At 37.0% G+C, this 27,332-nt stretch overlaps 1 protein-coding gene across 2 annotated transcripts in view; it reads right to left on the reverse strand.

Annotated features, from left to right (window-relative positions):
- The window catches only part of LOC131675206 (protein real-time), a 749,330-nt gene that overhangs the window by 631,636 nt on the left and 90,362 nt on the right, over nt 1-27,332 (reverse strand). For both annotated transcript variants that reach the window (XM_058954109.1, XM_058954108.1), the window contains exons 7-8: nt 15,726-16,028; nt 15,563-15,651 (exon numbers count right to left, since the gene is read on the reverse strand). In XM_058954109.1, the coding sequence (XP_058810092.1) occupies nt 15,563-15,651; nt 15,726-16,028 (392 nt within the window). The remainder of the gene's footprint in view (nt 1-15,562; nt 15,652-15,725; nt 16,029-27,332) is intronic.

The following is a 27,332-nucleotide window of genomic DNA, read 5'->3' on the forward strand; positions in this document are numbered from 1 at the left end:
TCCTCCTTCTTACCCTTTTTATCTATTTCATTTCTTTCCCTCTTCTTTAATTCTCTCCATGCTTCTTTTTTTATTGAGCCATCTCTTTCTTCTCTTATTTTGTTTTCATACTTCATTGCTCTTTCTAATGCTGTTTCTTTTATTTCTTGTCTTCCTGTTTCCCATCGTATTAGGTAACTTGGCGTGTTTATATCTAATCCTAATACCCACTTTATGTATTTTAATTGTAGTCTCTCTATTTCCTCATATCTCTTCCATCCCCAGATTTCTGCTCCATACATAATCACGCTTTTCGCCAGAGCATCGAACAGGTTCATCCTTAGCTCCCAGTTTTCTCTAAATAGCTTTTCTCCTAGCCCCCATAACTTTCCGAGTCCCATATTTATTTTCCCTTCTACCTTCTTTATCTGCTTTTTATTTCCGTTATTTCTGCTTATCACATATCCTAAGTAGTTGTACTCTTTCACCATCTCTATCTTCTCATCTTCCCATTCGAATTCTTCTTCCTTCCCCCTTCCTCCTACTCTCCTACATTTCATCATCTTTGATTTTCCTACATTTAACTCTAATCCCCTTTCTTCCAGGTATCTTGTTAATCTTTTCAATGTCCATATTTTCTTCCTTCCTATCACTACCCCTCCTTCCTGCACCTGCTTAATCTTCACTTCCAGGTCGGCGAAGGCAAGATTAAATAGCGTGGTGTTCAAAGGGCACCCTTGCCTTACGCCTTTGTAAGTCTCAAACTCCCCAATTATTTCTCCTCCAACTTTTACCTTACTCCCTGATTTTTGTATATTTCTTCTATTCTTTTCCTAATTTTTCTATTTATCCCTTTCTCTTTCATTGTTTCCCATATTTTCTTCCTCTTTATTTTATCAAAATCGGCCTTCATGTCAGCAAAGAATACGAACAGTTTTCCTCCTTTTTCCCTTATTTCCTTCCCTATTATTGTTTTTAATATAAATATCGCGTCCATTGTTCCTCTTTTCTTCCTAAATCCCATCTGCGTATCACTTATCGTTTCTTTAGCTTCTAGTTCTCTTTTCAGCTTTTTTTTCAGTATTTCCACATATATTTTATATCCCGTATCTATCGGCGTTATTCCTCTATAGTTTCCTACTTCTTCTTTCCTCCCTTTCTTATATATTAGTACTATTATTCCCTTCCTCCATTCTTCCGGATATCCTTCTCCGTTCCATATTCCTTTTAAGCATTTTGTCATATCTTTTATCAAGCCTTCCGTGCCTTCCACTCACGCTTCATTTGCTACACCATCTTCTCCTGTTGCCTTTTTCTTTTTCATTTTTCTTATTACCTCTTTTACTTCTCTTTCTTTGAATTCTTCACCTTCCTCTCCTTCGCTGTCTTCGGTTTCTTCCCCTTTACTTTCTTCCTGTTCTTTCTCTCCCGATTGTTCCTTGGAGTGCTTTATCCATTCTTCTTTTCCTATATTTTCATCTAATCCAATTCTTTTCTTCCTATTGCCATTCACTTTATCCCAGAATTTTCTTCTCGTCTTATCTGTTCTTATTTCTTCTGTCACTCTTTTCCCTTCATCTTCTTTTGCTTTTCTTATTTCCTCTCTGTATTCTCTCTTTGCTTCTAAGTATCTGCCTCTGTCTCCTTCCCCTTTTCTTACCTTATTTAACTCTGCCATCACCCTATCCCTTTTTGTCTTACATTCTTTTCTCCACCAGCTTTTTTTTTATCCTTTTTTTCCTTATCTTCTTCTTTACAACTACGTTCTTCACTCTATTTTTTATATCTTTCCATTTATCTGTTCCCTCTATTGCGTCTATCCATTTCTGATACTCCCTTATACCTTCTTCACTCCAGTCGTCTATCATTCTTTCTTCCTCTTCTTTTCTTTCTTCCGCTATTTTGTCTCCCAATTCCACCTCTATTGGTATGTGGTCCGACTTTACCCTCTCCTTTATTTGAACCTTTTTTATCGCCTCATCACCATCCTCGTTACCTACTAAATAGTCTATCGTTGACATTCCTCTCGTTCCTATATATGTTATTTCTCCCTCTTCATCTCCTTCTTTTCTCCCATTCGTTATCACTAAGCCCATTTCTCGTAGCCATTTTATCATTTCTTCTCCCTCTACGTTTAACACTTTATCCTTGGCCTTAATTTCTTCTAGGTTTTCTTCTGTCTACCATTCCCTTCCTTCGTTTACTGTTCTTGCGTTGAAGTTTCCTCCTATAATTATTGTTTTTCCTCTGTTCTCCTCTATCTCTTCACCTAGGTATTCATAGTTTTCCTTCTTCTCGTGTTGCATATACACGGATGCTATCATGTATTCCCTCCCTCCGATCTTTATTTCTTCCACTATTACCTCACTTGTCCTTTCTTTCTTCCATTCAACCTTATTCATCCCTTTCCTCTCTCTTACCGCCATTATTCTTCTCCCTATTTCTCTCCCCCTTCTTCCTTCCCTTCTTGAGTCACTCCACTCTATGCCTTACCCTTTCAGTTGTTTCTCCACACCAGTTTTTGCCCCTTGCCTCTTCACCCAGGTTTCCGTTAGCCCTATTATGTCGAATTCCCTAACATATTCCTAGTCGTCTTTCTCCATGCTCCTCACCCCCGCCACGTTCCAGAATAGTATTTTTACTGCCTTTCTCCCCTCTCTCTCCCTTCTCTCCTCTCTCTCTCTTTTATCCCTATTGTTTTCGAAACCCTTCCACCCCCATTCCTACCATTTTTCCCTCTCTCTCGCTCCTCCACCATTCTTCTTCCTTTGATTTCACCCCGTTATGCCACATCTTTACCTCTTTACCTTTACTTCTTATTTCTTTCGCTTTCCTTCTTATTTCCTCTCTTATCCTTCTCTGCTGCCACGTCCAGTCCTGATCTATGTATATCGTTTTCTGTGCCAGATTCTTTTTCTTCTTCATAATTCCTTCTTTTTGTTCCCATGACGCGCATCTAATTTGCCACATGTTTTTTCTTCTTTCTCTCAGATCATCTCTCTCCGCTGTTCCTCCTATTCTTCTCAGATTCACTATCTCACCTTTCATTTCTAGTACCTCCCTTAACCAGACCTCTGCCTCTCCCTTCTTTTCAGATCTTAACTCACCCTCTAAGTCTGTCACTATTATATTGTTTATCCTACTTTCTCTATCCATTTTTTCTCTCATATGCTCTAATTCTTCCTTATTGCCTACTTCTGTTCCTCTTTGCTTCTTGTTTCCTCCTTCTATGCTTTCTTTTAGTTTCACGCACTCCTTTTCCAACTGGTCCATCCACTCTCCCCATTTTTCCTGCAGTTTCTTTTCTCTACGTTCTGCTTTTTCCCTTTCTTCTTTCGTCTCTTTCTTTCTTTCTTCTCTCTCTCTCTTGTTCTTTCCTAACTATTCCTATTTCCTTCTCCCACCTTTCTTCTCTTCTTTTCCCCTCTGCCTCCATTCTTTCAATTTTTCCCATTATTTCTTTAAACATTTCTGTCCATTCTTTCCTTTCCTCCTCCCATACCTCTCTTAATTCCCTTGTGTCTGTCCGTATCTTTTCCATTATATCTTCTGCACCACTACTTTTTCCCACTTCTCTTATCGTGTTGTCCAATTCTTCTCCCCCCTCCCCATCCATCTCGCTTCCCTCGCTCTCACTCTTGCATCTCTTTGCCTCTTTCATTTCTCCTCAATTATTCTCCCTCAGCCCCTCTCCGCTCGCTCTCCCCCTGACCACCTTTACTCTTTTCTTCTTTTCCTCCTCTGGGCCTTTCTTATCCAACCTTCCACCTTTATCTCTTAATTTTTCTGTTGTCACAAATCTTTCCATCCTATCCCGTACGTCTTAATTCGACTCTCTATAACTACCCGTGATCCCACCTTTATTCCCTATCTTACCTTTTCTGTCTCTGCCTTTACTTCTTACCGCCCCTCCTCTCTGCCTGCCTTTCCCGCTTTCTGATTTTCTCTCTTAACCTCAACTTTTATTTTTTTTCTTTATTCCTTTCTCTCTGCTTTTTCCTGCTCTTCTCCAGGCCTCTCTCTCTCTTCTCTACTCCTCCTCCACCTCCACGCTCTTTTCACCTCTATTTCTCTCCTCAAACACTTTTCCTCTTTGACTTTCTCACCAAAACTCGCGCTCACATCCAAGACACGTCCACTCTCCCCTTGAGTGAAATCTAACCTCGAGATAATTTTAATATAACAAAGTATTTATTATATAGATTGTAGTACGTAGATTCAGAATATAATAACACAAATTGCATTTAATTATTAAATAATAATGAATTTCAATACGCAAAGTTGATTTATTTATTACGCTAACAATATGAACAATTAGAAAAATGTAAATAATCCATATACAAAATGAATAAGTATAGAACATGAGTAAGAATTGGTTTCATCAATAACAGTTTAATAATAACTGTTATTAATAAATAAATAATCAATAATTTATTTAAATATTAAATTGTATATAGAACGAAAGCGTTAATTTTATATATAATAATGATAGCTTTAGAATTTATAAATCTTAAATAATTAATCTAGTAATTGCGTTATAAGATTATAGAAAAAACCGTTACAAATATGAAAATTTGTTATAATTCAAATGTTATTAACTAATTTAAATATTTCATTTTAATAAATACTTCTAAAATTAATAAACTATAAGGTTAGTAAAAATTTAATAATTTTCTATTGTAAATATTATAATATTACATTAATTAACTTTATTAGTTAATAACTTTGGACAATACTATTTGCGATAATTTTAAATTACACTAAATCAACAAATAACGAATACTGTTACGTTTACATGTGTTGAAAGCTCATTATTAATGTTTATTTACTTGTAAATTAAGAAAACTCATTTCTCAAAATTCGCGAATGTTTCTCGAATATTCGAAAACTTCTCGAAGAAAACGCTCCTGCGAAAATACGCGGGAAAATTTGTGTATAAATACGCCCACTATTGCACAGGCTGGCATTCACTTCTAGCCTTACAAAGTGAGCGTATGTGTCTTCTTATTGAGCGCATGAGAATTCTTACTCACGTTTTTCAGATATTCATTTTAAATATGGAGTATTCACATTTTTCTAATAATTAATATTTATAGTGTAATAAACAAATTAACTTTGCATATTAAAATTCATTATTATTTAATAATCAAACGCAATTCGTATTATTGTAATCTAAATCTATGTACTAAAATATATATAAGAAATGCTTTGTTGTATTAAAATTACGTCTAATTAACATATTTTATTCAAATAACAAAAACTATTATATCTATACCTATCAATCTGTGACGTCACGCTCCTTATATGGTCATGAAATTAGACTTTTGTACTAAAACAATCAAGTAATAGGTGAGGTGGCGCCGTTTAATATACTAATTGATGTAAACAGATAGATGAGTTTAACGGGTTGCAGTGATTCAGCAGTAAACTAGCTCATAGATAGGACCGTTACAGTCCTCAGTGCAGAGACGCTGCACAGCTCTGCGAAGAAATTTATCAATTTCGTCGGTCTCGTAGGTCCTGACAGGTATGTCGATAATTTAATTTGCGACGTAAAATTTATTATTATGTACGTCAATATTAGGTATCGAGTTGAACGTTAGGAACTCAACTCAGCCCAACTTGTAATGTTTATGCTGTGATAGTTCAATTGGTGGGAAATAGTGCGCTTCCAAAAGTGAAGAATTATCCGAAAGACTCAGAGTTAACGAATCCTCCATGACTGTCCGAACATAACTACCAATATTTTCACGTTACCTTTACTTCTGTACCCTCGCACAAAAACTGTAAACAAAGATGATCGCATACGTGAGAATTGAAATCTTGATATCTTCGTATTATATTTGATCTCGATATCATCAAGATACATCATTAAATCAATAGGTGGCCTAAGATCTTCAAAGCTGTCAAAATATATGACTTTTTTTCCGATAAGCCACCCAGTGCCTCCTTGTTCCTTTGACGTCATCAAGATTGACTATAGCTGATTCGTGATAATATGGTCCAGAACTCGGTAAGTCATTTCTCTTGAAGACTCCGCGAAAATTTGATATATTCAATATTTTTGCATACTTCATCAAGTCAGTGTTTGTGAGGGCCCTATCGGGTAGATTTATTTTGAACTTTTTTTTCCAACCTGATCCAGATAAGGTTTGAGATAAAGTCCATAGACTTTTATATAAGGTTTGAGATACAAGCCTTTTCCCAGAGCAATGGCCTCTATCGTTTTGTTGTGTCTCTTGTTCTCTTCCAATTGCTGTTTTGTAGACTTTGCATCATTCACAGCTTTTAAGATTCCCGCGGCGCAACCAGCTAGAGCACCAGTTGCACTCAAGCCTGCAAAAAGTGGTATGAGGAAGGGCAAAGCTCCACCTATCTTAGTTGATATTGGCAGAAATCGTGGAACGTTGATGTTTGCTTTTCCACCAACTTTTTTAAAGATTGTACGAGCTTATTTCAAAGCAGAACCGATGACTTTGCGAGCACATTTACCCTTGGGCCATTTGAATGTGGCCGCTTTGATCACGCTTTTCAAATTAACTAACTTTTTAGTTTTCTTGCGTCCTTTCCGCTTAGTCCTTTTTTTCCTCTTGAGACCCATACCAATTTTTGACTTTAACTTCATGGCGTTAGATATAGCGTAAGCAGCTGCTTTTTCATCAAAACTAGAATCCTTAGCGAAGATATTATTGAACGCTTATTGAACGCTTTTTCAGCTAAAATTTTGTCTGTGATATTTCTAGACTGTATATTTTCTCGATTTTTCGCGTACGCTATATCGTGTTGCTTGCAAGCTTGTAATAGCATCAGCCGCTGATAGCCGACAATTTCAATATTATTACCAATTGCTTAGATAGGGAAGGCAAGGCATTAACACTATTATAAATAGGATGACCGGCACGTGAGCGCCTTGCCATTCTATTTACCGACTCATTAAATAAAGACAATGAAATAAACTACCTATGTCGGCCCGTAAGAGCCCGACACAGCACGCAAGTCGCGGATGCCAGGAAGAAAGAAAAAATGATTGAGAGAGAGAGAAAAGAAACGGTGACCTAATTAACGATGTCGAAGTAGCTTGCAGGCAGATACTTGATGCTCCCTGATGACTCGCTGGAAAACTCAGCAGGACCTGCAGCAATAAATAACTAATAGGCACAGCTCTCCGCACGACAACAAGATTTCACACTGAAGGGCTGGCAAATAAAGGATTCCGACTTTGCTGGTGGCGATGCGTGCTGTTGTTGGCGAGCTCTCTCTTCTAATTAGTGGCGTTGACGAGTGACGACTGCGTGAGAGCCACTCTTTCTCACGCCTTCTCCTACCACTCACTTTCCTAATTCGAGGAGCGCGACACTGCTGAACTCGGCTAATACCGCGCATCTATAGTCTAGCATTCTTAAGACGCACTCTCTCTCTCTCTCTCTCTAGCCAGCTCGCACTATAGTAGGGCTCGTTCTCACTCTCTCCTTCTTGCTCGGGTACTAGCACTGAAAAACAATTGCAGGCATCAGGCAATGAAGAATAAGAATGTGTCTAATACCAGCCGTGAGCCCTCGCGAAGGTCAGAGAGAGAGAAAGGACACACGATGTAGGCTATGACCAGTTACAAGCTGCGTCGAAAGGATTGATTCCTGGATCGCCGCGAGCTAAACGTGTCTAGAACTTAGTTCCTGGTCCGCAATATTGATAGCCTAGAATATCTACTAATATTCTGCTACAGACGACTGGTACGTCTTTACCTATCTACAAGGTTGCGAGAGAGACATGATCGCACGAATGAGGAGTGATTTTCAAGATCTGGATATAATTATCAAAGAAGATTTACCACGAATAAAGTCAAGTGTTCAAAATTTAGAAAACAGTCGATTGGATGGAAACAGTGGTGGAGGAATTGCACAAACCAACGAGACATAATTATCCAAGACGAAAGTACGACGTTCGAGGTATCGATGAGACGTGGCAAGCCGATCTCGTCGACATGCAGGCCTACTCTAGGCAAAATTGCGGCTACAAGTGGCTTCTCACGATAATTGATAATCTTTCCAAGTACGCGTACACTGTGCCAGTGAAAAGGAAATCCGGTAGAGATGCGACAGCGGCCATAAAATCTATTTTAGCGAAAGGTAGACTGCCAAGGAATCTCCTTACAGATAGAGGCAAGGGATTCTACAATGCAGATTTTAAAGCTCTCGTGAAAAAATATAATATCATTCTATACTCTATCTATAGTTCACTCAAGGCTACAAATTATTGCACATACTACCAGAGCTCACAGCTACTTACAATAATCGCAAACACAGAACTATTGGTATGAAACCTATCCAATTTACAGCGGCGAATCAAATTCAAATATTAAAAAATTTTGTACAAGACGTTGAAAGAAGAAGAAGAAGAAGAAGAAGAAGAAGAAGAAGAAGAAGAAGAAGAAGAAGAAGAAGAAGAAGAAGAAGAAGAAGAAGAAGAAGAAGAAGAAGAAAGTCAAAGTTCAAAGTTGGTGACAAAGTCAGAGTGAGCAAAGCGAAGCAAATATTTGAAAAAGAATATACACCAAATTGGTCAACGGAAATATTTACAATTATGCGCGTGGTACCAACAAATCCAACTGTTTATCATTTGAAAGATTATCAAAATCAGCCTATCCTAGGTGGCTTCTACAAGCAGGAACTTTAAAAAACTAAGTGTCCCGAAATCCATCTAGTAGAAAAAATTATTAAAAGGCGTCGTAATCAAGTTTTGGTAAAGTGATTAGGTTTTGATGATTCGCATAATAGTTGCATAAATAAAATGGAATTAAAAAAGGGAATCTACTATGCAGATTGGACAATTAATAAATAAACACACATATTTCATTTAAAAAATATAAAATAAGTGTATTTTTTTTCTTCTTAAACGTACATTGATACATATTTATGCAGTTGTAAATTCTATACAGCTATTACCCTTATAGGTGAGAAATAATTGAAATTTATTAGCGCAATCTATAATATCAGTCAGCAGCTTTTCATTTACGATAAATGCAGACGATACCTTGTTTGGTACAAACAGCTGGAACTCATCGTTCACTTCAACTACGACTTTTGTACCGAATCGTGTTTCAACTTGTTTCAGACCGGTGATCATATACTTGGATTCTGTCTCCAATTCACAATCTTTTTAATGGGTTTGAATTGATGACAAGCTATATTATTCAGCTGCGCAAGATTCATTAGTAGCGAAAATGATATATAAACTCAGTTCACTTAAAGAAAACAAAAATTCATCAAAATCTTAATTACCTTGAGTAATTTCAATCATGGAACTTTTTCTCTTAATTTTTTTTATTGAAAAAACGAGCTTCCAATAACTTTCTTTTCCTTGGAGCAAGTTGACTTAAAATGAAATTAGAAGACTGCTGCTGCTGCTGCTGCTGCTGCCGCTCACTACTACTACTACTCGTCGTTGTAGGTAACTTTTTCTCGATGAGAATGAGCTCGGCAGCCTCGCGTGCTCATTGATATAATCCGTTCCCCACTCCAGTCTTTTTCGGCAGCTCGACGGTGGCGGTTCTCTTCTTTCATCTTACCAATCACTTTCTTATTGGCTCTGGGAATATTGAAACGATTTGGTACTGGAAAATCCGATGTATCGAATTCGCGAATATCGTGACGCATGATGTCGTACATGTCTACATTGGTGATCTCGTACACCAGACTGTCCGTGTCGGTGTACAGAAGCTTGTAATGTTCACCAACAGCACTGGTCATGTAGTCGTAGTGGAATCGAAACACGAGAGTCTTAGATTAGTCGAAAATAGTGAGACCTATATGTAAATAGGTTTTCTCACTGTGATTTCCATCCGCAATAGTTGAATCACCACCAGTTCGTCGTCGAAAATGTCGCTACTGTGGAAATTTGGTCGACCTATCAGAGCTTCGGCACCATATCGACCCTCCTTCTACACCAACTTAACATGCGTTTCTTTTCATTTTCCATAGTCTTGCCGTACACTGCATTGTTCAACAGTTTGTATAGCATTTTTTCAAATTCGTTTTTCGCTTGTTTACGCATATCACTATTCATATCAATGTACGTCTTGAGCCATGGGCTCTGATTAAACTTTAAAACCCGATGTATCTTGGCGAGGTGCAGTCATGCCTTATTGCTTAGTTCAGAGCTCTATAGTGGATTATGTAACGCTCCTTATTATCGAGAGTTGTCATGAACTTTTTTTGTTTGAATTCCGGAGCAGCTTTGTGCTTCGGACAAAATGGCTTATCTTTGTGCGCATCGTGAATTTCTTTTGGATACTCCAAATCCACCTCGAGAATGTAACCAAAGGGTGGATCATCGGGAATATCAAAAGAAAAGCTTGAGTCAATGTCGCACCATTCAAAATCACTGAGTGGAAGGGGCTCGGTCATACTCCATCCGTAAAGATTATTGACATTAAAATACATCAAATATTTGTCATTTTTCTGTGGATCATAATTGTTCCCCATGTATGGATTGTTCGCGGCAGCATTGCAACACTTGTTAATTCCACCGCGAATGCCACGCTCGATGAGCATGAGCATATCGATATCCGTCAGAAGCTCTAACCTTATACCTGTATACTTCAACATGGCCCAACTCAATCCGGGCGTTGTATAGTAGTGGGCCGGATCCAAACGATACGTCGTTCGACATTTGGCCCTGAAGTTTTCAAAAACTTCGGCCAACAAGAGAACTTCCGTTTTGAGATACAAATCTGAATAATTGCCCAGATCGGTGATATCGAACGTTCTCCAAACATTTTCCGCGTGACTGTACACCTCGTTACTGATATCTAAATCGCACAGACTGCTGTAAAAATCTTCTTTTCGTGGAAGAGTCGGCTCCGCGAGTTTTGTAAACGACGATACATAGTCATACGAAAATACACTTTTTCTTTTCAGTATGGCGATCCTCGGCAATGTGTATCCGTCAACTTGCTGAAAATTTCGCTCTAGAATATCGTGTTTTTCTAAATACGAGAATAGTTTGTCGAGAGAAGACACCATAAATCGAAACGAATTCATGAAACGTAGATTTATATCGGTACCTTCCACGTGCTTGGTAAAAGATATGTATTTTCCTTGGTTTGAGGAATGAGGCTGACTCGACCGGCAAATTCGTTCGCGATTTCTCGGATAAATAGATGCGCATCGTATCCACTGAGATTATGAAAAAACACGGGTATGGTCCTCAATTCTTGATAAACAATGTTACACATGTTGTGAGCAGCTCCACGATACTTTCCAATAAAGTAACAATGATCGCGAACTTTTGTGTCTTTTTTTTCTTGTCAAAAGGTTTATTACATATATGACATGTTGTATCATGAAAAAAACTAAATGTCTCATGGAAGGTGAAATTTTCCATAGGCTGTGGGCTTTTGTACAACTTGTGCAGATACTTGGCCAAATCATGAAGATTGTGAACAAACCACTTGGCTGGACCAACGTCATCAGCGATATTCTGTCTGTAGCTTTGACAACACGAAAGAGAGTCATCATAACTACACTTGACGAAAAAACCAATACTGTACGGTTTGTGACATTGATAGATCCGTTCATTGTTAGACACCGCTTCCAAGAGACTCTCAAAATCAGCATACACAACAAACGGTACTACGCACTAATTTTTAAAGTTTTCGAATTGTAAAAAATTTATGTTTCTCACTGGGAAGCACAATTTTACACATATTCACATTTTTACAGTCGATCTCGTGCGTTTTCAATCTCTGTTCAGTTCGAAAATAGGGTATGCAACGTTCGCATATATACGACTTACTTCTGCGAAATAACAATTGATGATACATCAATCGAGATAAGTCTTTCATCCAAACATAGTGCATTTTGTAAGGTATTCTGGGACGTTCCATTTACTCTTCGTTTACATCGGCATTAACATCGATATAATAATTTTCCACTAGAAGAAGATTCACGTGCTTTTCTTTTTTCTCATTGGTTGAATGTTGCGGAAAAACCTCGTAGGATCAATTATTCAAATTTAAAAAGACTTTAAAAGAGGTAGGAATAAAGAAAAACACAAGGTTGAATTTACTCGTAATTTGAAATTGTTTTTTTTTTTTGAAACGTTTGTTTTTTAGTACTTACCTTTGCGGCTACGATATATTTGCACATACGTTTAAATAGCACTTAAAAGTGCTGATTTATAAAAATTATATAAGTTTTTTATTGAGCAAATAGTTTGTTTATAATTGAAATTTAGCACTACAAAGTGCTGTTTTAAATTTATAGTAAAACAGCACTTTGAACCGACAGTTAATCGATGATATCAATTGACTGTCGGGATTGTATAGTTTTGCCTTGATTTTGAAGAAGGTGGCCCTGAAATGGGCTGATCATTCGCTGCATCTTGTCACTACCAACGACTTGCTACCACCTACGATTCGTCAGTTATGTGAAGAAAAGTGCACGCACTACCGCGATCCTGTATTAATACACATTAACGTCTCTTCTCCTCACTAATCGCTATTGTTTTTAGCTACTTCCACCATTAATTATAATCGTCTTATGCTCGCGACAAAATCAGTGCAGTCGCGTAGTCTCGCGTCCACCGTCACCACGACGCGTGACATACATCAATCTGGTGACACCTCCAGCAGCCGTGATCGATCTTACGACGCCTCAACCGTTCTTGGTGAACTTAATTTCACCAGAGCAACAAGAGACGTCTTACCAATAAGAACAGGTATAAATTTTTTTTTTCTTTTCTAATCAGGATAGTTTATTATAAGTTTCTTTGTTGCAGGTCAACGAACACGATGACACCATGCCCGTATGCGAGGGCTGGGATTGCACATACTGCGCCGATGGTCGCTGCATCGGTAACCGCAGTGGGTGGAATCTTCACCACAGCGCGGGATCAGCCGGCATATCGATCGAACTGGACCCGTCAGACACGTCGTGCGCCAGTTATTCCGATCGCGGTCGCCAACTCCCGAAAATACCTCCACAAGACCATCCACAACGGTGCTACTGCACGATTGCGTCATCGCGGAGAAAAAGCGACTGTCCCTCATGGACGATAAAGTCGGCGGCGCCCCGCGCTACAAGATAGGAAAATTTTTCCCCGCGGATAACGACGACCACGACCAGGACGATAACGATGACGATGACGATGACGATGACGATAACGACAATGACAACGACAACTGAGCGTCACTGCATTTATGTTTTATAAATTTATATATTAGTTGTTCTTTTTTAATTTTGTATTTTTTATCTTCATTATAATATATATGTATATATAGTAATAAATGATTAATAATAATATCTCTTTGATTTCAGCGAACACACACTATAACGAGTTTGTCATCGACTCGTTATGTCTCTCTCCACATTAATTATATAACAATAATATATGTACATATTCACGTATCTACTTTTATATTATACTACTAGCAGCCGCAGCGGACGACAGCAGCTGAACTAAGGTAAGAGAGAGAACGCTAGCAGAGAGAGAGACCGCGTAGGTTGGTAGGACTGGCGAGCCGGGTGCCGCGAAAGACATGTGCTGCTTGACAAAGGGCAGGCAATTAGCTGACGCCTCTCGAACTGGTGACACGCGTGCGACGGCGTGAGGGATTCGTAGCTCGGCTGTGCCATTGACGACGACATTCGTTTTGTGATTTGCGTCGCCTCGTGGCTAGATTGAGTGCTAGATTGAGTGCTACCGGTTGCGGCGTGCATTGGCGTTCGGTAGGCCGAACTTTTACTGTCGAGCCTCGTGGCTAATCTCACTAACAACGGCAGACGATGTAAGTACTACTCGTTCTTTGCGTCTCTCTCGCATTACCCGCTTTGCTTCTCTCTCTGCACTGACCTGTACAAACACACGTAGAATATACATATTTTTCTATCACACTTATCGCCTTTCTCACTCTGCGCCTTCTATCATTTCTTTCGTTTCCTACACCCTCGCGATTTCAGCTACGCGACCTACGACGCTCTCCGCGGGCCGTTGCCACCCGGCAAGTCCATCGGCAGTCTGTGCTTCCGGGTCGGTCGTGCAAGGCCATTGCAAGAGCCCGCTTCGTCATCTATTACGCATCTCTCGGTTATTAAATATTGTAGCGGACTAAATCCCCGTTACAACAGACATACACACACTCACACACACATACACGATAACCGGAAAACATGCGAACGCACGGGCATCGGCTCAGAGAGCATATCAGCTCAGTAAAGGTGGGAAGGGAAGGGAAAGGAGGGAGGTGAGCCGACAGTGCAGAATATAGAACCCACGATTAGTTTAGTAGGGGGGAGGTGAGTCGACAGTGCCGAACAGCATCAACTCAGTAGGGGGGGGGGGGTGAGTTGACAGTGCCGAAGCACGTAAGAGGAGGGGAGGTGAGTTGACAGTGCTGAGCTGAAGATGCACGGGCACTAGCTCAGGGAAGTCAGCTCGGTGAGCTAATACCCTCCTGAGCTGATGCCTTCCTTGTTTACCTACTCTGTATATTCCGAGACGTTGGGAGCCCTAGATGTACATGGGCTTGCTCAATGAGTTCGAGGACGGTGATAGTGACTTGCGATGCGCTTTTGTGCGCAGCCTTCTTATTACACTACGCTACGCAAAGAGAGCTTCGACGGCTTATCGTCCTATAAATCCTCTCGATGGGCAGTGACCCAGGGCGTCACTGCCCATGCATTAGTCGCTGTAACTGTTTTCCTTTCTCTTCCTTTGGTATCTTAAAGCAAATTTATATGTACACACGATCGACACATTAACGCGATTAATCACTAACCACGGCTATGGATGCGGTACGCTTTGCACACTCTTTTTTATTCGCCAAGCGCAGACCGTGCTTATTGTTATCGAAAAAGCAGGTATCGGTAGCAATTTGAGGCGTACACGTGCCCTTTAGCTTCCAAACCAAGCGACCAAGCGATAAGATCTCGGTCGTAGGTTGACCACTGCGGGTCATACGATGCTTCAGTTTTCGTGCTTTTCCAGATCGCTATCAAATAGGCAGGCGAACGTAAGAAATGCGAAGCCCGCATATGCGCCTTAAAGTGCCTGAAGGTGCCGACCCTAAACATGTAGGCGAGTGCTAAGATCTCGTTCGCAAATCAACGTCCGCGGATCAAATGACGCTTGAGTTCTTTTTAATGTGTTTTACACGTGTCGTGGATCGAAGATAAAGACCATGCGTGCCAACCCTCGAGGTTCCCATGAACTCTTCATCTGCCCTGCATCTATTGACCGAGCGTTCGGAACAAATGCAATAATGTATATATCAAGCTACAAAAAGTTAGTATAGAATTAACGTGGGATAATATTATAACAATGTGGTAGCAAATGTTTAGGATCTTCATACTTAAACGCTAAACCTATTAACTCTTTGTCCTTAGATTAGTGACCCATTTAAAGAACTCCAAATAATACAGCAATAAAAATGCATTTTTTTTAAATTTCGAAACTAAAATCATTTAAATAGAGATATAATGTTTAAATAATATATTTCTAAAATGATATAATTATACTGTTATGTTTTTCATAGGGTTCATGAAAAGAGTAATTTTATATGTGTTCAACATTAATTAATAATTACCAGTAATAGTAGTTCATCTTCACCAATAGATTTTAATAAACCTTTAACGTCCATTTGTCCTAATCGCAGAATATAAAGTGGTCTTCCATCTGAAAATTATCTGAATTATAATTTTTATAGTAATTAATACCTATAATATCATTATAAAATGGTGAATAATGACCTCTATCAAAATGATGCCAACCACCTGGAAAATAATCCTTAACTACCTGAGGAGCTTCATAATCTTCAAGAAGCTTATCAATTTGATGTTTTTTTCTCCAGTGCAGTGATTGTGTCAACATTTCACGAGATTTATCTACAGAAAATTCCCTAGCGCGTAAAAAACGCAATAAAGTAGCATCACCCGGTATAGAGTCACCCCTTAATTCTCTAATACTTTGTCTTAATTGGATTAATTTGCTTTCTTGAATAAGGTCAAGTTTTCCAAGATATTTCTCAATATAGTCAGATGATAGCTGCATTTCTGAAACAAAATTATCATAATACACTTAAAGAATCATTTTATTCATTTATAAATCAGACTGAATCATAAATTTAAAGAAATTTCTAAATGAATATAAAGATTCTAAAAATAATATGATTCTTGAAGATTTAAAAATAAATCTTTTTAAATTCCAAAATGTTGGAAAAGAGTTTTTGTTTAGCTTATTAGTTTTAAACCTTCGCATAAGTGTCATCAAACCGAGTAATGAAGAAAAATTAGTCACTATATATACATTTGTTAAGACTGACAAACTAGTGTATGAACCTGATAAGGTAACAACTAATATTCAAGAAAATTATCCATTGTATTATTATTAAAAATTATTGGAAATGATCAATGTGAAACTATTGAGAAGAATGTAATAAAAATTTATTACGAGAAATTAAGAAAAATAGCAAGGAAAGTAAAATGGATAGATACAATTACTGAAGATTCAAAATGAACTATTATTTTGATCATTGATAAAATCCAAAATTATATTAAATTAGCGAAAAACAAAAAGATAAACACTAAACTACAGGACAGCATGCGAAGGGATAAGTCAACGGTCTAGGTTATTGCAAAACTTCAATTACCTCTCTACTCTCTATTTTTCAGTCACCGTTTGATCTTTGTAGAGAACAAACGTGTTATCACTGCGCTCTACTCCAAAAGTATAGGCCAATCAAGTGACGTGATAATTCAAATTTACAGTTTAACAACACAATAAAAACTCAGTAATAGCCAAATTGGCCTCTTATTCAGGGGACACAACGTCTAGTCCTACGCAAAAACACCTTCGAAGAGTAGAAATCCGTTAGAAACAAAAGACAACAAAGTAGTCCAGAAAATCAATTACGGAAGAAGAAACGTTAAAAATAAATTTTCTCCAATTTTTGTGTACAACGAAGAAAATATCCGTCCAATAGAAAATCTGCTAAACACAATAGCTAAATACAAATATACATTCAAAGTGATAGGGCAAAATAAAATAAAAATACAACTGACAACGTCAGAAAAATACCTACCGGTAGTCAACGCTTTAAAAGAAAATAATACACAATTTTACATATATTAGCGTAAAGAAGATAAGGGATTTAAAGTAATATCGAGAAGTATACACCCTTTATTTGAAGATGAAGAATTAAAATCTGCCATAGAGGACCACCGATATAAAGTATTAGATATTCGAAATAATCGGTATCGTGTGACCAAGATACCATTACCGCTGTTCACTGTAGAAATAGAACATAATTACAAAAGCCAAGAAATATATAAAATCAACAGGTTATGAAATACTGTAATTAAATTTGAACCACTTCACGTTAAAACAAGATTTTCCGCAATGTTATAGCTGTCAAGAGCTAGGGCATACAAAAAACTATTGTAACAAAAGTGCAGTTTATGTCGAATGTGCTAAACAACACACAACTAAAGATCATCCGATTAGAGAGAAATTAAAGAAGTATTTTTTTGTTCAAGTAAGGACGTTTTTTTCTGATTTTTTCTTTTAGCTGACCTAATAATGACGCATAATATTGTCCAGTAATCGTCTGGCCCTTTTCCAAGTAGTCTATACAGATGATTCCATACGCATCCCAGAAAACCGTGACCATAATCTTGCCAGCTGACTTTACTGTCTTTGCCTTCTTTGGGGCTGGTTCTCCTGCGGTAATCCATTGTTTGGACTGTTCTTTGGTTTCAGGAGTGTAGTGATGTACCCATGTTTCGTCTACAGTTATGAGTAGACGCCAAAAGTCTTTCGGATTACGACGTATGCGTAACAACAGGGTCTCAGAGGTTACCACGCGCGTTCGTTTGTTTTCAACAATGAGCAAACGCGGCACCCATCTTGCTGATATTTTTTTCATCCCCAATTTTTCATGTAACATTGAAATGATTATACCTTTTGATACCCCTGTGGCTTCAACTAATTCCCGCAATTTTAATCTTCTATCACTCAACACCATATCGTAGATTTTGTTGACCATTTCGGGCATACTCACTTCTACGGGGCGTCCTGAACGAGGTTCATCTTTTGTTGTTGTACGGCCGCGTTTAAATTCATTTACCCAGTTATAAACAGTCTTAAGCACAGGGGCAGACTTGCCATGAACGGCGTTCAACTCAACTGTGATTTCTTTTGGTGTAAGGCCTTTCAAATGAAATTGTTTTATCACCGCTCGAAACTCTGTTTTTTCCATTTTTCAAATAAACCAATAACTTTTTGTTCAACCAACGCTCACAAAAAAATGACTTAATGAATCGAGCTGAAACTTTGTACGATATCTAATTAGTAGTATTGCTTGCCAAAAATATCATAATTTAAGCGTGACGAGCGCCATCTCTTGGATTTTGTAAAGACTTATTGACCCCCCTCGTATACAGCCTTTATACGGGCTGAAAGTCTTTCGCACGCGTACAGATTTAATATACAATCTGGGGAGAGAGAGAGAAAGAGAGAGAGAGAGAATATAAACTTTTACGCGAACTACTTAAAGAGAAAGTCGCAGTTATGATAGGTGTACCTACCGTGATTTGCGGTTACGGTGATCAGCCGTAACCGTATATTTATCTACGGCTAACCAGGTGCTTTCCTCCTATGCGGGTGTTGGCTTTGCACTGCTCAGGTTGGTGTTGGCGAATACATAATAACTGTACTAGGTACTAGGCCAGTCACCGTTGCTACACTGTCCTCGACTTGCTCATAATATCCTCGCGATTTATTGTCAAAACTCTTACACTTTCAAGGCACTTGTCTTTTTTACCGGCTATATCAATACTACTCTATTTTCTGCATACGCCTCCTCTCTCCAAATCGTTCGCACTCGTACCTCGAGTGCTGCCGAATCGCGAGCGAATCGATATTTACAATCGATTACCGTTGCAACGAATATCTTTATAATGTTTTTATTGCAAAAGGATATACTTTAGAAGAAATTGTCAAGTATAAAAAGTTCTTATAATTACTCAAGGAATGCGTCAGAATTTTTTTCAAGCGTTTCAAACAACTTTTTGTCTTTCACTAATAATTTTTTGAAAAATTTTAAATTTTTTATTTACACTTTGGAAAAATTATTATGTATTTTATGATCAATTCTACAATCTTTTCTCTTTATAATTTTATCGGATAACTTATTATTTTCAAGAAAAAAATTATGAAAAATCAAAAATTGATTGTATATATATGATAACTACATGTAAATCTATCATCCTTCTGTCGCGAAAAAAACTGCATTATCCAACTATCACTAACGTGGAGATCGATGAATGTCGAAGCCGAAAAAACCTAGAACCGTGACTAGGTGTATCCGAAGGCTTTTGATTTGCTGAATCCGAATCCGACATCAGAATGGAGCAATCACGTCAAGTTCTCGAGATATCCTACCTTAAAAGTGCAAAAAACACTGTTTTTGGCCAACTTTGAGATTATGTAACATACTCAATAAATTTTTTTTTAATCGGCCGACGGCACCTTGAAGGAAAAAATTTTAACCTTTCAAAATCTTTTTACAGATCTGAAAAATCTTTGTTTTTTTCGTTGAGATATTGTCGATTGAAATTTCATATTTTAGCCATTTAGCCAGTGGGTTGGAATGATTGGACGTCTTTCTCAGCCCTTATTCGGAAATATTTTCATTAACAAAACTCAGTGAACGTTATATTGAATTGCTATTTATCATTAGTATTGCAAATTTCATTTATATAAACAATAACTTACAACAAGATTTTTCAAAATTGAATTTTATGATCATTAAAAAAAAATCGAATTCTACGAAATAAAACCATCTACAAACTATTAACCAAACACATTTATTCTGAAAAAATTTTAAATGCTTAACTTTGCTAACTCTACACCTCTTAAAAACATCTTAGAATTGCAAGACCTTACATTTTATTTTCCTAAACCCACAAATCCAGTATCCTGCGACGCAATAACCCCAAGAACTCATATCATAATTTCCGAAAGCCACAAAGCCTATAACCTGGAACGTAATGCCCTCAAAACCGTAAATTCCAATTTCCTAAACCTACATAGCCTGTACCTTGCGACGCAGCAATCCCGAGACGTTAAACCCGTAGTCTTTTAACCAACGAGCCCTATAACCCTGCGACTCAAGACTCTCAGACACTACAGCCCACGTTTTCCAACCCGCAATCTCTTACTCTGCAATGCAATGGATTCGAGACGTTACACCACTTCCTCAACCCACAACCACTTTACCTAGTGTTCCAATACCCTGAGACACTATACTCTATGTTTTTTAACCCCTCAAATACTATACATTTTGTGATGGAATACACTCAGACATCCCACAGAAGTTCCGTCACACAAGAGCCTCAAACCTTTCGACACCATTACCTCGACACGTGACCCCCGATGTCCCTTAACACGTGAGCACTAAACTTTGCAACGCAGTAACCTTAAGCCGATACACGCTCAATTTTGTAATCCGCGAGCCTCGAAACCTGTGACGCAATAATCTTAAAACGTTAATCTTAAATCCTCAATTTATTCACCCACTATCCCTATACCCTGCGGCGAGTTTTCCCTAGACGCTATATCCCGAATTATTCAACCAGCGAACTATACACTCCGTGATCCCAAAGCGTTTCACCATCAGTTTCTTACCCCACGAGCCCTGTATGCTATAAGAACTACGAAACGTAGCTCCTAAAGTTTCCTTACCCATGATCCTTAACACTGCGACCCAAGAACCACGAAATGCTACAGCCTAAGTTTTTCAACTCATGAACTCTATACCCTTCAATGCCATGATCTTGAGAGGCTAAATTTTAAGTTCCTTAACCTACGAACTCTATACTCTGCGATGCAATGACCCCAAGACGTTACATCCTAAGTTTCCCAACCCACGAATCCTTTTTCCCCGACGCAATGAATCCGAGACGCTACCTCTCAAATTATTTAACCCACGAGCCTAGAAGCCTGCTTAACGATTACCCCAGACCATCTTATTCCAAAACCCTTACGCCACCACTCAATCCTCCACTTAGGAATATCTTATCCATCGAGGCTTTAAACAAAGACCGTAATAACTTACAACTTCAGAGCCAAACGATTTAGTTTACTTGGTTATTTTGTTGTAACGTTTTCCTTTTTCTTCAAATGATCTATTCAGAGATTGGCGATGATGATTCCTTGCAAAGCTATGTCTATGCAAGGAACAACAGTAATCTGGCATCATTGCCTCATTCCATTTCCCTTTGTAGTGCCGTTCTTTTTCAAAGTTCAAACAACACATATCTAAAATGGTTTTTAGTAAATAATGTCACGGTAAAAGAATAAAACACAATAAGTTTGTATATAACAATTAATTATTTTACCTTTTATGTGAGTATTATATGCAATTATAAGTTTTCTGATACAGTTGTGGAAATCTGTATCTAAGTTTTCCTTAAAATTGTGGTCGCTTTTAATCTTATGTAATATTAATTGGTAAGGTCTGGTTGCCCGCTCTGCGCAATCGCAGAGCGGGCAACCAGACCTGCGCGCCGATTTCTGATCCTATTCTCGACGATCGCCGTAACCAAAGAACGGCGGTCTAGCGTTCTTATGACCTAGTTAGGGAAACAATTTTCCAAGTATTGTGGCGGAGATGTTTCGTATGTGCGGCTGAAACCCCTCGCAATCCCTCACTGCAAACTGCTGCAAGAGAAATCTTTATTATTGCATCTTTATTATTACATATTCTGAAGTATCCTGACTCTTTTCAATTTTGTAGTTAATAGTATAATCAAGTTCCATATCAATATTGCCAGACTCAGTCTTATTAGTCTCAGTATACGTTGCTTAATTCATTTCACTGGATTACACATCTATTAAGCTGTTGAAATCACTTGTGTTCTCATGATTTGGCAATCAAGGGCTTGGTTCACATGTATCTTTACTATCATCAACGGAATCATTTGTGATATCACGATTTATAGATGAAGCGCTTGGTTTACCTGTACCTTTACCGTCATTAGAATCATCGATATTTTTATTTTCATTGATTATTTTTTTTATAATGTCACGTCGTAAAAGGTGGTGCATTTTAGACCTCAGCGCAAACTTTTTTGTAGTTCTTTTAGTACTATTCGTTTGCAAAATGTTCTTACTTACCTGGAACCATTTGTTATTTTGAATTTTATGAGACTCCATTGTTTAATTTTTCAAGAATTTAGAACTAGTATCACCTAAATTTCTAATAGCATTAGCTAAAATTACGTTAGTGACATTCATGCTTACAGAAAATATTCATTTGTATTGAATTTTGCCAAACATAAATGTTATAAACGAAGAAATTTATTCGTCAATGTTGTTATACACTTGAAATCTCAGTCAACTGTACGTATTAACATGTGATTGAAATGCGTTAGAAGATTATTCACAATGCATAGATGAATACATACATAAAATTTGAAATTAATATTAAAAATAATTAAAAATAATATAACTATTTCACGTAGGATGCAATAGAATTAAATTAGAACAATAATTCACCTTATTTTATGACGCAGCTAGAACTCGTAGTACTTTGTAGTCGAATGATGTACCTATAACTATCTTTTAAAAAAAGCCTAAAATAACAAAAAAAATAGAAAAAAGTGGAAATACATACCTATAAATGAATGAAGAAATAAAATACTGTAATATCGATATAATTATCAGTCAACAGGATAAACAGCAGTCGATCGAACTATTATGGGTATAATGAGTTTTGGCCTATTCTACATGGATTCAACCGGAAAAAAAATTAATTACTTAGCTTTATCTGAAATTCCAATTTGTGATTCTACATCAAAATTTATAAGACACGTGTTTTATCTTTATTTTGAAAAACGTTTTTGATCATGGGGGGTGGGGTCAATATTAACATCGTAAAATAGATATGCGAAAAATGGAAATTTGCATTTTTTTAAATGTAAGTCATTCTATGCTATGAGGAAATTTTTTTTTTTTCAAAATGTGGGAAATATAATCAGCTTACACCTGATGTTTTTAAATTTTGAATATCTTGAAAAACGACTGCGTAAATAGAAAAATTTGAAAAAAGTAATTTTATTTTCAAAATTGATTTTCTCAAAAAGTACGCCTTCGATTTGCGCGAAAATTTATATGTTTTTTAAGATTATATAAGCAATCTTCTGACCGAACCGTCGTATGTCATCTTACTCCGTTCACAAAATATAGCCTGACAAACATAAAGTGCCATTTCTTACATGTTTAAATTAGTATCATCCGCATACGAGGTCTGTCCGGAAAGTATCGGGCCTACGTTTATATCTTCGTGCCATTGTGTTCGAGCAACCTCTAACAGGCAGAAACGTCAACAGTAAAGCCTCACGAATCTATTGGTTACTTACCAACACCTGCTAGACGTATAGTTCATGCGCAGCATGTCTTTGTTTACAGTGCCTTTTTCGCGTTCATCGGATTTTGATATTGTCGAAAATGACTGAAAAACAAGTTCAACGAATTTGCATCAAATTTTGCTTTCAACTCGGAAAAACGAGTTCGGAAACTATTGAAATGATGCAAAAGGCCCTCGGAAGCGAGTGTATGAGCAAAACACGAATAAAAGAGTGGTATAAACGGTTCAAGGATGGTCGCACTTCTGTCGATAGTGATTCTCGTTCCGGCCGACCTTCGACGACAAAAACCGCAGATAATATTGAGTGGGTGCGACTTGCAATCGAACAAGATCGTCGTATGACTGTGCGAGAACTAAAAGAAGACCTTGGGATACCAAAAACTATCATTTCAGAAATTTCAACCGAAAATTTAGGAATGAAACGCGTGTGTGCGAAATTCATCCTAAAATTCCTGATAGCAGAGCAGAAGAACATTCGCTTAGAAATCGCTCTGGACAATCTGGAAATGGTCAATAATGATGATAATGTGCTTAGAAAAGTTATTACAGGTGATGAATCATGGGTTTATGGTTATGATCCTTATACAAAACAACAATCTTCACAGTGGAAGCATTCTGAATCGCCAAGACCAAAAAAAGCACGTCAAAGTCGGAGCAATGTTAAGTCAATGTTGATTGTTTTTTTCGATTGTGAAGGTGTTGTACATCACGAATATGCACTAACAGGTCAGACAATCAATAAAGAATACTACGTTCAAATTTTGAAACGTTTGCGTGATGCAGTAAGAAGAAAACGGCCGTACTTTTGGGAAAGTGGTGACTGGCTTTTCCATCACGATAATGCGCCAGCGCATTCATCCAATCTTGTGCAGTAGTTTTTGAGCAAACACAATATCGCATTGCTTCGACAACCTCCATACAGTCCCGACATAGCCCCTTGTGACTTTTGGCTGTTTCCAAAACTAAAAAAACCACTCAAAGGACATCGATTCGATGACAAAACAACGGTTGAAAACAATGCGATGAGTGTACTTAAGACTATCCCTAAAAGTGAGTTCCAGGACTGTTTTTAAAAGTGGAAACATCGATGGAACCGTGTTATTCAATCAAGTGGGGATTACTTTGAAGGATGCCACCCACCAGATGATAAAGAATAACGCTAGCACGAAAATGTAAAGGTAGGCCCGATACTTTCCGGGCAGACCTCGTATATTGCTTTCCTGATGATTTCTATCATAAATCTAATCAAACTATTGTATTCTGTGTAAAAAAGTACATCGAAAATACGTGTCACATGTTTGAAAAAATAATTTGGTTGACCTCAAAAAACTTAACAAACATAGTAGAGTATAGTATTCGGTTTACTATTCGTGTTCTTAAGCATACTTAATCAGTTTAATATAGTCTTTTCATTTAGACATATGATATACAGTAATTTTACTAATATTAATCTTTAGTTTATTATCAGTCGTTACCATTTGAAATTTGTAATTTGAAATAGTGATTCAAATAATTATCAACTACTACGCAATCTATACGCTCTAGCTTTAATGAATAGTATCAGTCAGGGATGAGAATCCGATGACGCTACAAAAAATTTCATTTTCACGAAGTCATATCACATCTAAATCGTTTATATAACTATGACCAAGATGCTCGGAAACGCCGGGTGTGAATCTTCATCATAGTTATATAAACAATATAGATGTGATACAACTTCACGAAAACAAAATTTTTTGTAGCGTCATCGGATTTTCATCACTGGTATCAGCTGATGTTAAAGAGCAGGCTGTGCTCATCGAAACGACCCTGGCAGAAAACTGATTGATTTCTTAAAAGAAAAATATACCATTAGCTTCATCTTAATTTGTACCACTCGAGAATTGCTTTTTTGGAATTTGTACCCGGCCTCAAAATAAAGATACAAAAGATTTTCGTAGGGTAGATTAGCAATTTAAATTAACATATTACTGCGTATGCGCGGCGGAAAATCTATCTTCCAGCAGAAAAATATGCGATTTGGATAGAAAAAAAATTATGAATGCCTTCTTCTTCATTTATACCATCAAAAAATTCCATAAAATTAATTTTTACTCCTGTAGAATTGGAAAAATACAATATTTTTTGTGCGATTGTAACACTGGTAATTTTTACAAGAAAATCTTTTATTTCCTGAGAAAAAAATATATTTCTAGCTTTTCCTTAAATTTTAATAATTGAGAATAGTTTTATTGTAATTTTTACACTTTAATATTTAATTGGACGTGTTAATTATACAAAGTCCTAAGTTAACGTGTGTTCTTAAACTCCTATATCCACAAAAACTCGAATGATCAAGTAGATAACTCTGATAGAAAAAATATTTATTTCATAAAAGAAAATAAACCGCCAGCTTTGCCTTAGTTCGTGCCAGTCGGAAAACAGTTATTTTCAAATTTATGTCTCTCCAAAATATTTAAAAAAAATAATATTCGTAGTCTAATTCGACAATTCTAATTTCGTGTCTTTCGCGCTGCGAAGAATCTCTTTTTTAGATGGAAAAATCGTGAAATTTTAATGTAAAAGATTATCAATGTCTTCTTGTTAATTTGTATCATCTACGAAATCGAACAAAATCATTTGTACCCCTATAGAATTTCAATGATACAGCGTTTTTCTTGGAATCACAGCGAAATGAAAAGAATTAATAAAATATACGATCCTAGTAGAAAAACGGTGAATTTTCCTAAAAATTTTTTTTTTCCAATGGTACAATTAGATTCAAGTCCATTACAATTTTTTTTTGTTCAATTTAAGTATTTTTGCACCGGAATATGTTTTTAAATACTTTCATGCCAGAATCTAGTCGTACTGTAGCGACGCATGCGCAAGACGTATTGTTAATTTGAATTGTCATACTGCCACGCAAAAAGGATTTATTCATCATCGCAGGAGGTTAAAAATTAAGATATTTGCTATTAAATTTGATATAAATTACCAGGTATGCATTTGAGTGGTTTTTTCTCCGGGACTGCAACATTTTCTGGCCAAGAGAATAGATTTTTAAAGGGATGACTTTCTGGCTTTCTTCCGCTTTTCAGACGAACATAAATTACAAAATAATTTTTTCCCAATGGTTTAGTTAGTTTCAGGTCCATTACCATTTTTTTCGTTCAATTGAAGTATTTTTGTGTCGAAAAAAAAATTTTCAAATACATTTACTCCGGAATCATAATCTTCTATCTCTTAGCGCTGACAGCACTTACATATGTGAGGCTGCTCTACGAAAATATTATTTTTCTAGATAAACAGGAGGAGTACAAACAGAAAATATAAAAAATTTTGAATAGTATAAATTTAAATAAAGGTATTTAGTTACATTTTTATTAGGAATTTTCACCATTTCTGTGCCAGGATCGTGAGATTTATTAATTTCTTTCATTTTGCTGTGTTTCCAATAAAAACGCTGTTCATTCAAATTCTACAGGCGTAATTTTTTTGGATTTCGAAAATCATAGAAATTAAGAAGAAGGCATTCATAATCTTTTTTATTAAAATTCCACGATTTTACGAGAGGTTGAAATTCCAAAATAACTGTTTTCCGACTAGCACTAAGTAAGGCAAGGCTGGTGGAATATTTTCTTTTATGAAATAAATATTTTTTCTATCAGAGTTATGTACTTTATCATCCAAGTAATTAACTGTTTTTGTGGATGTAGGAGTTTAAGAAGACACGTTAACTTAAGACTTTGTATATTAACATGTCCAATTAAATGTTAAAGTGTAAAAATTATAATAAAATTATTCTTAGTTGGTAAAATTTAAGGAAAAGCTAGAAATTGCAACGGTAGTCGATTTAATTAATCGAACCGTTCGCGATTCTGCTTCTCGCGCGCTAGTTCTAACAGTTAAGAGAGAGAGAGGGAGCGCGCGATCTTTTGAATAGGCA

Source organism: Phymastichus coffea, unplaced genomic scaffold (assembly GCF_024137745.1).
Source record: "Phymastichus coffea isolate CEN01 unplaced genomic scaffold, Cenicafe_Pcof_1.1 PCOF00017, whole genome shotgun sequence".
Lineage (NCBI taxonomy): Eukaryota > Metazoa > Arthropoda > Insecta > Hymenoptera > Eulophidae > Phymastichus > Phymastichus coffea.